Genomic DNA, 13,178 nt, shown 5'->3' on the forward strand with positions numbered 1-13,178 from the left:
GCGATTCAATCAATTTTTCATTAAATATTATTTTTTCTATTCTTATTGTAAATTCTATAGAGACCGATTTTATTATGTGAATTCAGCTGCTTTAATTGGTTTATGAGAGGTTTTTTCTAGCATGATCTATTATTCATTTACTTCAAATATTTGACTTTCTTTTTGTCATTTACGCATATAAATACATTTAAAATGTGTAAGTTGCGCGTAGCACGTCGTGATTTAAAAAATGGCATGAAGGCTAGTGTGTTTAAAACCAAGTCCTTTTTCTATGGTCAAAGGGTAAATATATTACCAATAAATAGCAATTACAAACATTAAGGTCCAAATACAAAGTTAGCACAAAAGAAAAAAAGGACCATTAAACACAAAAGGGCCCTAAGTAAGCTGCTTTGAAATGCGCATGAGCGCATGCATGAAAACTAGTGTGTTTAAAACCAAGTCTTTTATTTTATTTTTTTTTCAAAGGGTAAATATATGGGAACTTTAATTAAAAGCTCAATGTACTATTCACTTTAACGATAAAAATATATTTTTACACTAAAAAGTCAATCATAGGTACTATTCATTTTACCCTTTATTTTATCTTATCGTTAAAACTCAAAGTTTTCAATCCCATTTTCATTAGTTTTCCTTAAATATATTACCAATAAGCAGCAATTACAGACATTAAGGTCCAGATACAAAGTTAGCACAAAAGAAAAAAAGGACCATTAAACACAAAAGGGCCCCAAGTCAACTGCTTTGAAGCGCAACACACAGAAAACACTAAACAGTGAATCCCTAGAGAAGCTCCAGTCTCTGTAGCTACTGCCTCCGCCGCATCGCTAAGGCTCTACGCCACGATCAACACACTCCGTCACTGCCTTGACTGCCTACGATTCCACCAGCACAAACCCCATTGTTGAGTAAAAGAAAGGTCGCAGCATCCTCCTAGGACCACCATAACAACGATTGTCGCCACAAGACATAGAAGTCCACAAGAGAAAGATCCCATGGGCAACATCACCAACGAAGGCGAACAACAGGAATGACCAACAAGGGCCAACAAAGGTTGTGGTGTGAACACACAAGCCGAAGCTCTAAACATTCTCCCTAAATTCCGCGACAAATCGCGTAGAACACAAACTGTAATCGATCGAACTTGTAAATGAATGCAAAATTACACAGTTAATTAAGAATTAAATTTCAAATTCTATAATCTTCATAACACGCAGAACCAAAGATGCTTTGCTACAAATTGAGCCAATTTTGTACTACTTTTTTTATGAACACGGAACCCCAAACCGGCAAACCTGAAAGTTCTTCGAAACTCAGCTATAATAATAAAAGTATTTACACTGATGTATATTTCAATAAATTAATAAACCAAAAAAAAAAAAAAAAATGAAGCCAAAACTGTGGTCTTTCTAATCATCCAACACCCACGCCCTCCGACGACGGTGTACGAACCGCCCAAATACCGAACTTGACTGACTTCTAGTCAAACCCGGCCCGGATTCAGATTCCGACCCGGACCTCGAAGATGATGAATCGGAACGTAAACGCCCCCAGAACGAAGCTATATTACGAAAAGCACTCCGAATCCCGCGACTTTCGCTCCCTCTACTCCTCGATGCCCATAATACCCTTCTTGGAGCCCCGTTTCCATTGAAACCGCCGTCCATTTCCGTATACACAACCGGTAATTCCCTCTCGCCGGGTCTTCTGCCGCCGGAGAATCTCCCCACGGCAAATCCTCCGCCGGGTAATCTCCAGATAGTCAAACCCATCGTCTCTTCCTCGAGACCCGGATCCGAATTACGGTTGTTTTGGTCAGCGGGCAGCTCGTGTCGACAAACCGGGCACGAGTTACGCATTGAGAGCCAGGGGAGGATACAATCCGGGTGGTATATGTGCTTGCACGGCATTTCTCGGGCCTCCGACCCGAGTTCGAATGCTTCTTTGCAAACGGCGCAGTGCGAGTCCGACCCGACGTGGGTATCGGCGATTTGAATAACGGGCATAGATTCCACGGCGGATTTAGACGCAGGCGGGTTTTCAGGTCGGCCCAAACCGTTGATTTCAATCTGGGAGAGCTGTTCAAGTAAGCGGTCGAAGCCCGAACCCATTAAAAGCTCGGACATGGTGGGCGGAAGTGGTCGGAGCCCCGACCCCGCGGCGTCATTATAGTAGAGTTCGAATGTGTTGGACTCGGTATCGGCCTCGGTGCCACGTAAGACGATGACCGGGTTGAATAGAGAAGACCGGTCGCCGGAGGCCCGTCGTACCCGGCGGGAGGTCGGAATCGGGTTTTGGCCCCGTTCTTCCTCGTGGCGGTGGGAGGACGGGAATCTACGGCGGAGATGGTTCGGCTGCGGTAGCGGCTGTGGCATCGTCTCGATCTCCTCGAGGAAGCCGGTTTCGCAGTGGGGGCACAAGAGGGCGGAGTCCAGAGCAAACACGCGGACGAAGCGAGTGCATCTGTAACACCAATACGACGTCGTCGGTGGCGGTGAAGGCATGGCCATGGAGGTTTAGAGATCTGAAGGGGAAGAGAGAGAAAGAGTTCTAGTGAGAAAGGGAGAATGAGAAATGAAAGGTGGAAGGGAAGAAGGAGAGCATTTTATTGAGGTACGCGTGGGAAGGTGGAAAAGGACGAAATAGGGTTCGTTGCGTGGCGCGTGGAGTCACGGCACTGATTAAGTGAATAAACCACATAATTTGGGTTTTTAGTCCATTAGGAAAGTATTAAGACAATAATTAAGAGTAAATATCATTAAACACAACTGCTCCACTATTATAATTTTTATGATTTTTCCAAGTTGGAAAGAATATGAATTACCTTAAATTTTTAAATAGTTATTTAGAAGTATTTGTTTTATTCTTATTCTCAATTTTTCTATAAGTTGTTATTGAAAATAAATGACAAAAAACAAAAACGTGCATCGATTACCTTTGAGCGAAATAGCAGCTATACAAGCGTTACTGAGGATTAGGAAAATGAATTTGAGACCTTGAGTGCATGAGTTCTATTCGCTTAACCAACTATGCCTCAAACTACAACTCTTTTATTAATTTTAGTTTAGTTATTAAGACTTTGTTTTTCAACACTATTTTTTCCTATCTCTCTCCATTAGAAAAAAAAAATTATCACGAGATGAGATAATAAAAACACTATAGAAACTTTCAATAGGTTAAAATCTTGATTGTGTCAGACAAATAAAAAGGTTAAACCTTCTACATATATAATTTTTTTTTTTTTGAAAGAACTATTATCATTAAATTCAACTAGAAACATTTACATCATAAATCAAAACATTAAACAACTACTCTGACTCAAAACAATTCCACGTATGGAAGTCACCCTCTCGCGAGACAAAAGAAGCTACTAGATGTGCAGCCCTATTACAAACACAAGGAGTAAAAATAAATTCTAATGACCTTCTATATATATTAATTGAGCTTGGATTTGAAAATCAAAAACAAACATGAAGAATTTTAAGGAGAACAACCATGAAGAATTAAAAGTATATTCTCCTTTTCTTTGTTGGAAAAAATAATTTTCTCTTTTAGTTAAATAAGAGTACCTTAAGCAAAAATACTAAAAAATAATTAAATAATTCTTTAGTACTTTTCTTTTTATTTTATATGGATTAAGAAATTTCTTCTAAGCTACCATAAAAGTGTCAAGAGTCCAAGTGGGTAAATTCAAAAGAGAAATAGGCATGTGATTAAATTGATAAAGTTGAAATATGAACATAACGAGAAATTTAGTGGGGGTTGGCTGGCGCGTAGGTGCGAGACGTTGACTTAACACGTGGGACGCCGAGTTTGAAATTTAAATTGGAGACCAGTTTTCGGCAGGAAGATTCCGAAACCAAGGCGAAGGCGCGTCGGGGGTTGCCTTCACTCGTCTACGAAGACCACATCAAATCAGTGGACTCCATGAGATTGGGTCCCACTCCTTCTGTCCAATCATACTATTTTTAAATTTTATTTTATTTTTAAATTAGGTGTTGAGTAGAAATTCAATATTTTATTCACTAGAGTATTAGACCACATATAAATAGATAATGTTTAGTGATATTTCTCTTCACTTGTAAGTTTGAGATTTTAAGTTTGGCTGCGACAAGTGCGAGTCCGATATTATTATGGTTGGAGACTTTCTTAGGTGCTTCATTGTATTTGTTATTCCATGTGTTTTAACTGCTAATCTTTTTGTTTAAAAATACAAAAATCAAAAGCTGGTTCATTGAGTGACTTATGGCTTGTTTGAGAAGTGCTTTAAAAAAAAGTTTTTAAAGTCAATCTTTAGTAAAAAGTAATTTAATCTTGGAAAAACACTTCAAATGTTTTGGAATCCAAAAATATTTCCTATAAAAGCTCTTTTTATTAAGGTTTTATTAAAGAAAAATAATGAAAATGATTTGAAAAGTTTTAGTTTTAATAAAAAAATCATGTTATAAGTTTTGTTTAATGATTAGTACAAGACCCATATTAAAGTAGTCCAATCAAAAATTGCCCAACTATAATAAATTATGATTTGTCGATTTTACCCCATAACTTTTTTAATTGAGTTCCAAATTTTTGTCGTTAATGGGGTTCATCGTTGTTTTGCAGACCTTCTTCTTTTTCTTTAAAACAAAAATATAGATCCTCACGCTATTTAATTTATATTTTGTATTATTTCGTTAAAATGTGATCGTCGTTATTATTCATAGTGTATTCGAGGTACTATTTTTCAATTTTGCTTCGTCAATGGAGTCCATCGCCTGTTTCTCCAGAAAATAAATTTGAGATCTGCATGTTATTCAATAATAACGATGGGTCACTGTTTCTAGACTGTAAAAATAAATTGTTTCTGGATTTTAAGTAACAATGTTTCTGGAATCTAAGTCACTGTTTTTGAAATCTAAGTTACTATTTTTGGAATCTAAATCACTATTTCTAGATCCAAATGAAATAAACGCACTGTTTTTTAAATGTAAGCAAGAAAAGAAATAGTGAAATTCACTATATTTGGATTCAAAGCAAAATAAGCATCATGTTTCTTAAATATAATCAACTGATGCAAGAAAGAAAAGAAACAATCAAAGGTTAAAACATAGATTGTTTCTGAAATTTAAGTCACTGTTTTTGAAATTTAAGTCAGTATTTCTGGAATTTAAGTCACTGTTTCTAGATTTTTGTGACATCCCACATCGCCCAGAGGAGTGATCCTTAAATGTATATTCTCATCCCTACTTAGCGCAAGGCCTTTTGGGAGCTCACTGGCTTCGGGTTCCGTAGGAACTCCGAAGTTAAGCGAGAAGGAGGCTAGAGCAATCCCATGATGGGTGACCCACTGGGAAGTTGCTCGTGAGTTCCCAAAAACAAAACCGTGAGGGAATGGTAAGCCCAAAGCGGACAATATCGTGCTACGGTGGTGGAGCGGGCCCGGGAAGTGGTCCACCCCGGGCCGGGATGTGACAATTTTGGTTATTTTATTTCCAAATACAGTGTTTGTTTGTGCACAGACAAAACAAACACTATATATGATTTTTATTTTTTTTTCCAGAAATAGTGTTATGTTTTGGGTTCTCCAAAAACAGTTTTATATTTTGGTTCTTTTTTTTTTTCAGACACTTTTTCGTCCGTTTTTGTCATTAAACTTTTTAAAACTTGTTTCGGCGACTTTGTTCCGATGAATGCTTCATTTTTCAACTTTAATTTGGTTGATTTTGAAATGGGGGAATTCGATTTGATAGGAAGACAGGGAGTTATTATGGTGGTTTCGTGCTGGGTTGAGGTTGGTGAAAAGTCAGGTCAATATCGAATCATTTAGGGGTATTTACGGAAGTGTAGATTTGTAGCAGGTTAGGCTTGTATGTTTGACCAATGGACAATAGTTTTGGATGGTTTTTTTATTAAACTTTGAGCCATTTTGGTTAAATAACATTTTACGATGGTTTTGGGTTAAATATTTGTTGGCACAAGCCATTTTCATTATAACTCCTTTTTTATTATTTGATAGCATTTCCCAAACGAGCCATTAGTTTCATTGGTGACCTTCCTTAGAAATTTAGAATATAACCTTTTTTTTCAAACAAACGATATAATCTACACTAAGGGGATAAGGGAATGGGCTACGTCTCACACTGGGCTAGCCATAATATCAACTTCGATTTTGGCGAGAATCTAACCTAAGGCCTCTCACTTACATGTAAAGATGAATACTACTAGACTGTACTACTAAGTGGCAAAATATAACCCATTTTTCATCTTTTGCATGTGGTCCAATATCCTAGTGGATATGATGTAAGAGTTATGAACTCTCCCCTTTACCCTTAATAATAATATTTTAAAAAAAATACAGAGTAAGAGAGAACATGAGATAGATAAGATGAAAGTGAAGGAGAAATTAAGGTGTCTTTTCCTTTTCATTACATCAAAAAAGTCTGTCTAATTACATATTGACCCAGAAGTGAACAACTACATAATAAATAATGGGGTGTGATATCCACATACCCCATTTTACTTCTCACACACCCTTTTAATTTTCGGCCGTTAGATCGGATTGATTGAAGAAGATCAACGGACAGAAATGAACAAAGGGTGTGTGAGAAGTAATTTGGGGTGTGTGAATATCACACCCCTAAATAATATTTACAACTAGGGGTGCAACTTGGGTGGGTTGGAAGGTCAACTCAATCCTAACCCTTTACAATTCGGGTTAGGGTTCAGGTTGGGTTTCATTCGAGTTCATTTGGGCTCGGGTTTAATTGGGTTAGTGTTTACTTGAGTTGGGTTCGGGTTGCTCGACTTTTTCAAATTTAATCTTGTAACAACTTAGTTTCCAAGAATTCCTAAAAAAAATTAAGCCAAGTAGCCTTAAAGCTAGCTAACTTTAATTTCATAAATCAATCTACTATAAATATGTTGACTAATCAAAGCCTCTTATTCACTAAAAGCTTAAGTAATTATAAAGGGTAATTTATTAAAAAAATATATTAGAAAGGGCATTGGTTTTTGGACTTGGCTCACTTGGGTGTAGTATGAGTATTAATTAATATGGGTTACAATCTGGTTAGATTGGATTTAATTAGTGGGGTTGGGTTAGGTTGGGGATGGACGTGCAAATCATCAACCCAATCAATGAACGGGTTGAAATTGAGTTGGGTTCGGACGGGTTATAACTAAAAAAACCCACTTATTCGGGTTAAAGTCGGGTTCAAATTGGCCCAACCCAAGGTGCATACCTATTTACAACGATGTATTTTTATTAACTAACTTTTAGTCTAATGATATTCTCTTTTAAATATATAAAACATCCTAATTTAAAATTTCCTTCTCATTTTAACAAAAAGATGAATATGTATATTCTTATATTGTTACTATTCAAGATATGTACGTGATACCCAAGTTTGTCGGTATTGCGATAGGCTATAGTCTTGCGTTCCATAACGTGGACCTAGCGGCATTACAATACAAGTTTAGATACCAACAATGATGATAGGGATCTAATTGTTAATTTGGACGATGACATTCCAACTTAATATGAAAGATAAAGTATCCTTATTAGTTTTTTATTTATTTTAATCTAAAGTAATTCATTAAACAAAGTTTAAACGGACATATAACAACTTATACCGAGCTTTAAAAAGAACTAGCATACAAAAAGAACACCACTGATGCAAAGAAAACATGAATTTCTTTTTGCATCAAGCACAAAAATGATAAATAATAGATATGAATAACGAGTTTGAACCCAAAAGTAAATACATTCCTAATTGTTTCAACCAATAGTGGCCCGAAAGTAGCTAGCAGAGAAAAACCTAGAAACCTATATGAGGGATGGTCAGCCGCAACAGCTCGGAACTTAGGGGTGAGGAGCCACCACACTGCCAATATTGCACCACAAAATAAATAAAGGTATATGTAAGTTTTTGTTCAGATATTCTTGTTTGAGTAATGCTAGGTAAATTAAATTTGGAAACTAAATGATGTGTCATCAATAAAAAAAAGAAAAAATTAAGTTCTCATCCTTATTTTTCCTACTCTATTGATTAAAACCTTATTCATTTTCGGTTTTAATTTGCAACCATTTTTTTTAATTCGTGCTAATTTTCTTTTCAATTTTAATTTGTACGGATATGTTAATAGGAAAACTAATGAAAAATGGCTTGAAAACTTTGGGTTTTAACGATAAGGACAAAATAAAGGGTAAAGTGAATAGTACCATGATTGACTTTTTGGTGTAAAAATGTGATTTTTCATTAAAGTGAACAGTACCATGAGTTTTTTTGTTAAAGTTCCCATTATTAATTCCTTTTTGTGCCCATATTTTTTAATTTATTTGTACCCATTTTGATTTTTGCTAAATGTACCCATGCTAATTATATGTATTTATTTTATGTTTTAAAATATATCAATAGTTTTTTTTTTAAATATGTTAATAATTATGTGGGTAAATTATTTTTTTGCTATAATTTTTTTTTTTGCTATAATTTTTGTGAAGAACAATATTAGTCTAAAATTGATTTTTAAGTACTTATTATAATTAAAAATATTATTTGAATTTGTTTAAATTTCATAATTTGTGGGACATTAAATGCATAAATGCATTAATTAAATCTCTTAAATGAGGCTAAGGGCCTCAATCAAAATATTTAAACAAATAAGGTTTCAATCTAACAATTAGGTTGAGTAGGGACAGGAACCAAAATGACCCATAAAAAAATAAACACGTTAATCAACACTTAAGTAATAATTCAATCATTAACTTTCATGTCATTTAGTTTACAAAATTTGATCTACAAATTTAGTCTCCCTTGCATTACCCTTCTTGTTTTATTAGCATGAGATGTCACTTGATGGTGTACTCATGCCATGTAAGTTATTTTATAAGTTTCAGAATTCTTTTATGTGTACCCGAAACACAAGATGATACACCACATGTTATAACATAAGTGAATGACATGATTAATATGTCCTAATTTTAAGCTATATTTCTTAATGTCTCTCTACTTATATATCACATTGTATACCACATTTTATTTTATTCCAACTCCAAGTGTATTGAAAATCGCTCATTTGTGAGATACTGCGTTGATACAACAAGTATATGATCATAGGTGTGACAATACATAAGTTAAAATATAAGCTTAATGTAGGCAAGAAAACTAGGAAAAGTAGAATAATATGGTTGGTTGGATTAGAGTAATTATATGGTAATTCAATCATGGATGTACATTTTTGTGGGGTGACCATATCGGCTCTTGGAAAGTGATTATGATGCATGTTCTCCAGTACGCTCCCCTTCTTTAAGGGGTAAAGCAGAAGAAAAAATAGGGATGAATTTAGAAATATAAATATTAACATCATATATACTAAAACTGAGTTTTCCCCCGGCACTGTTCATCATCAGTGTCCGGACGGATTTGCCCTCGGTTTGTTCTGGGTTCCCACTGTTCTTTTCGTTTTTGTACGGTGAAAAGTCTGGGTTGCCCATGTTGGGCGCTTGTTAACACTATATTGTCCTTTAGTCATTACAAAAATTAGTTAGAGCAAGCAGTGGCAGAGTTAGAATTTTAGCTTAGAACAACCCAAAAGTCTGATTCTGAAACACTCTTCTAATCTTATAAAAATTACTTTATCATATGGTGAGTAGTCGGCCATTATCATCCTAATTATCCTCTTCCTTAAACCTAAACTCCAAGCATCTCTGACTTTCTTCCTTTCTCTCCCTCCTCCTCAAAGCTCACAATTAATGGATTGCTTACAATCCATAGGATGTCGGATTGGGCGCTAAGCCTACGGAAAAACCTCGAAAATTATAAGCATAACACTAAAATTTTATGCGTGAAAAAAATGTCAAGGTAGGCCTTAGATTATCGTGATTCCTTCATGGCTCCGCCTCTAAAAGCAAGTGTTGGATTGAAACTCAATCCATTCCGCAGTCAAACTCTTCCTCCTTTTTAATATAATGAGAATAATACTATCACTTGTAATAAAAAAAAACATCAACAAAAATATATATATATAATTTGAGAGTTGATAAAAGAAGGGGAAGAGTTTGACTCCCTAAAGGTTGGTAACACATCAGCCAAGAAACTTTTTTTTTTTGGTTAACTACAAGAAACATTATTAGGTACGACTGATTTGTCTGTTTTCTTGGCTTCCATCCATAAAAATCATGGTGAATAATTTTCAATTTGTTCAGTTGCATGCGTGAAAAGTGAAAATCGCCTGTATGTATACTTCATGCTAATTTGTAGTTAAAAGAAGAAAATTTTTAGTATATTAGAAACACGGCTTGATATACTAAGTATTATAATACAAGTGTTTAAATTTTTTTTCCATAAGCATCCGATCACTTGTATTGTTACACTTAGTATATTGACCATGTTCCCGACATATTGAAAAATTCTCATAGTCAAGCATCATGGTGCTTTACATGATAAAGATAAAAAGAACCATGAGTGCATTACTATTTTAAGATCCCCGTCCAAAACATTGCATATTCAACTTAAAATTTATGAATAATGATCATTATAGTAGAGAATACACGAGAGAAAAGATAGATAAAATATAGTAAAAGATGAAAGAAATGTAGAAGACATGTATATGAACGGGTACATATTAAGAGCCGAGCACGTCCATGCCCACTTAAGTTTGCAACTGTGAAAGGCGAGGCTTCGGATTTGGTGGAACTCGAAGTAGCTAGGTTGAAGGCTCTCTTTCTCTCTTTGAGTAGATTCTGCAAAATGAAAGGGATGGTCACGTAACACCATTTGAGGGGTTGAGTTTTGATCATTTAGAGCATGATACTTGACATTTTTGGTTTGTTTGGGAAGCTGATGTCGGGGTTAAGTCTTCAGTTTGGTTATCCCCCCATTGATTACAAATAAAGTCAAGGTGTAGATAGTTCAAATGTTGGATTTAATCAATATAAATCAACTACCAAAACAGTTTCGGTATTTTACGATTTGAAATATATGGCGTACAATACTAACATGTCTTAAATAATATTATTCACGATATTTATAAATTTCATGTTGTAATACTTGCGCATAATCTCTCATTCACGACATTACTTTTGTGTGAGTCGTTAAATAAAAGTATTTAAAAGCGTTGTGTGTCATATTTGATAATTTACACGACACATTTTCCTTCTCTTTTAAGGCTTCGAGTTATGTCATAAAGTGAATGTCCATATATTTGGGTCCCTAACTTAAATGGTCTACACTGTAGGTGGCAATGAAATAATAGAGATTAATGCTAAGATTGTGATTTAATCCCTTTATGTCAGCCTTATGAATGTGTGTCTTGAAATCCAAATAAGGTTGATTGAATCCTTGATAAACATATAATTATGATACCAAACTTGGAGACTAAGAAAGCTACTGAACGGAACCCTTTACATCAGCCTTATGAAAGAAACATGTAATTATGATTGAATCCTTTATATCAGCCTTATGGACAGAACCCTAGTCTTTTAGCCAGTATAAATGTTGCGGGAAAACAAACCATTCCCATTGAGTAGTTGTATAAGGCTAGGAGCTTGTAGTAGATCTTGATATTTCTGTAGTTGTTTTCGTGTTCCGATCGACCCAATGGTTGCTGTTGGAACTACTTTCAGGCCAGTCATCTTTCTTTCATTGTTGTGTTTTAATCGTATAACCATATCAATCTAACATCAAGTACATGTCTCTTTATTTGTTATAGTTATATTGTTAATCTGAACACTTATAAGTTTTACGATTTTTATCCCAAATGTCATTCGTATTTGATAGAAGAGAGCGTTTTGTCGGATGACTACTCAAATTAAAAGCACAAAACTGCTTAAAAAGCACAAAGAGCCTAAAAAAGCGAAAGTAAATATGATTTCTCAAACCTTTCCGATTGCCATTTCGTCTTTGAGTCATCGATAATGGAATTATGCTACTTTCCTATTGTTTTGGCCAAGAATAATGCTACTTTGAGTTGAGGCTTTCTCTAACTCTCATCACTTTTCCAACAAAAAAAAAAGAAAAAAAGAGGCAAAGTTGTTTGTTGGAAGAAAATACAGTGCTTTTTCATCCTAGTATTGGGCAAAAGCCAAAAAGCAAATATTCTCGTGACAAAAAGAAACACATTTTGCATATAAAGTCTTTTTTTATTTTTATTTTTATAGCCAAGTACCATCAAATTTGTTTTTATCGTTGAGTAAAAAAGTTTACGAGGAGATTGGTTACTTTCACCGTCCAGCGTTAAGTATATCCACAACTTCAAGGTAAAAGTACTTTACGCATGGCACCTAACTACCAGGCTATTATTGGTATAGATTTTACGTAGGAATTTCATAGATCACGCACCAACAAGAACTGCTGGCAGCAGAGATTGACCTTGAATTGGGGACTAACTAGTAACCACAAGCACGCTCTTACCAATTTAACCAACACTCATCGGCTAGTACCATCAAATTTGTTGGTTTGGGGTCTAAGTTGTTTGAAAACTCTAAAATAGTGTAAGATCATGGGACATGTGTAGGGCCCATTTTATTATAAATCCAATTTTACAGCCCAAACTAATTACAAACCCACATTTAGGGTTAACTTTGGGTATTGTCCAAATTTGGTATTGGGTAGGGCTGAGTTGTTTTGCAGTGTCACATTAAACCACAAAGCCCAAGTAAGTTAATCCAAGGCCCAACTAAAACCGTAGAGAATCTCACACACATTCTCCTCCGAAAACGTCCGTTCTAAAATTTTCAGACGAAAATAAAACGGAGGTGCATTCTTGGAAGAATGAATCGTAATTTAATTTGGGTGTTTAAAGAATGTGGATAATATAAAGTGGATGTCCGGAGAAATAAGAGCGCTCATAAACAATAATTTTGACAAGATAATTTAACTTCCTCTAATGTATAAGAAAGAAGATTCGACTTGAGTGCAACAAAACAGACATACTGCCCTGACTAAACTGACCACACGTCGGAAAAACAAGAATCAAGTATAAAGTGAGTTTGTCGGTCGCAAGGGCGATGAAAATGATCAAGGCCCAACTTAAACCCAAGGAGGCTAGGGTTTGAATATGCCTTCTCCTCATTTCTAGATGCAATCACAACCCTACAGTTGGCGAGCTATCAATGCAGACAACATAACTGAAGAAAGTAGGCAGAGAGAACAGAACAGAGCAGAGCAGATAATGTAATCAAAGTGTTCCACGTGACTTGG

General features: G+C 35.3%; 1 protein-coding gene across 1 annotated transcript; it reads right to left on the reverse strand.

Moving 5' to 3' along the window:
- Positions 1–1,174: 1,174 nt before the first annotated feature.
- Positions 1,175–2,525, reverse strand: LOC103954275 (E3 ubiquitin-protein ligase RDUF1). The gene has a single exon (XM_009366088.3). It carries the CDS (start codon positions 2,508–2,510, stop codon positions 1,410–1,412), a length of 1,101 nt encoding a protein of 366 aa, XP_009364363.2. The 5' UTR covers positions 2,511–2,525; the 3' UTR covers positions 1,175–1,409.
- Positions 2,526–13,178: the final 10,653 nt, after the last annotated feature.

The sequence above is a fragment of a genome, unplaced genomic scaffold (assembly GCF_019419815.1).
Source record: "Pyrus x bretschneideri cultivar Hongxiangsu unplaced genomic scaffold, Pyrus_bretschneideri_v1 Contig5, whole genome shotgun sequence".
In the NCBI taxonomy this organism is placed as follows: domain Eukaryota; kingdom Viridiplantae; phylum Streptophyta; class Magnoliopsida; order Rosales; family Rosaceae; genus Pyrus; species Pyrus x bretschneideri.

Bases quoted from the DNA above. Each gene is read 5' to 3' on its own strand.
- LOC103954275 (XM_009366088.3), bottom strand. From the start codon at position 2,510: ATGGCCATGCCTTCACCGCCACCGACGACGTCGTATTGGTGTTACAGA.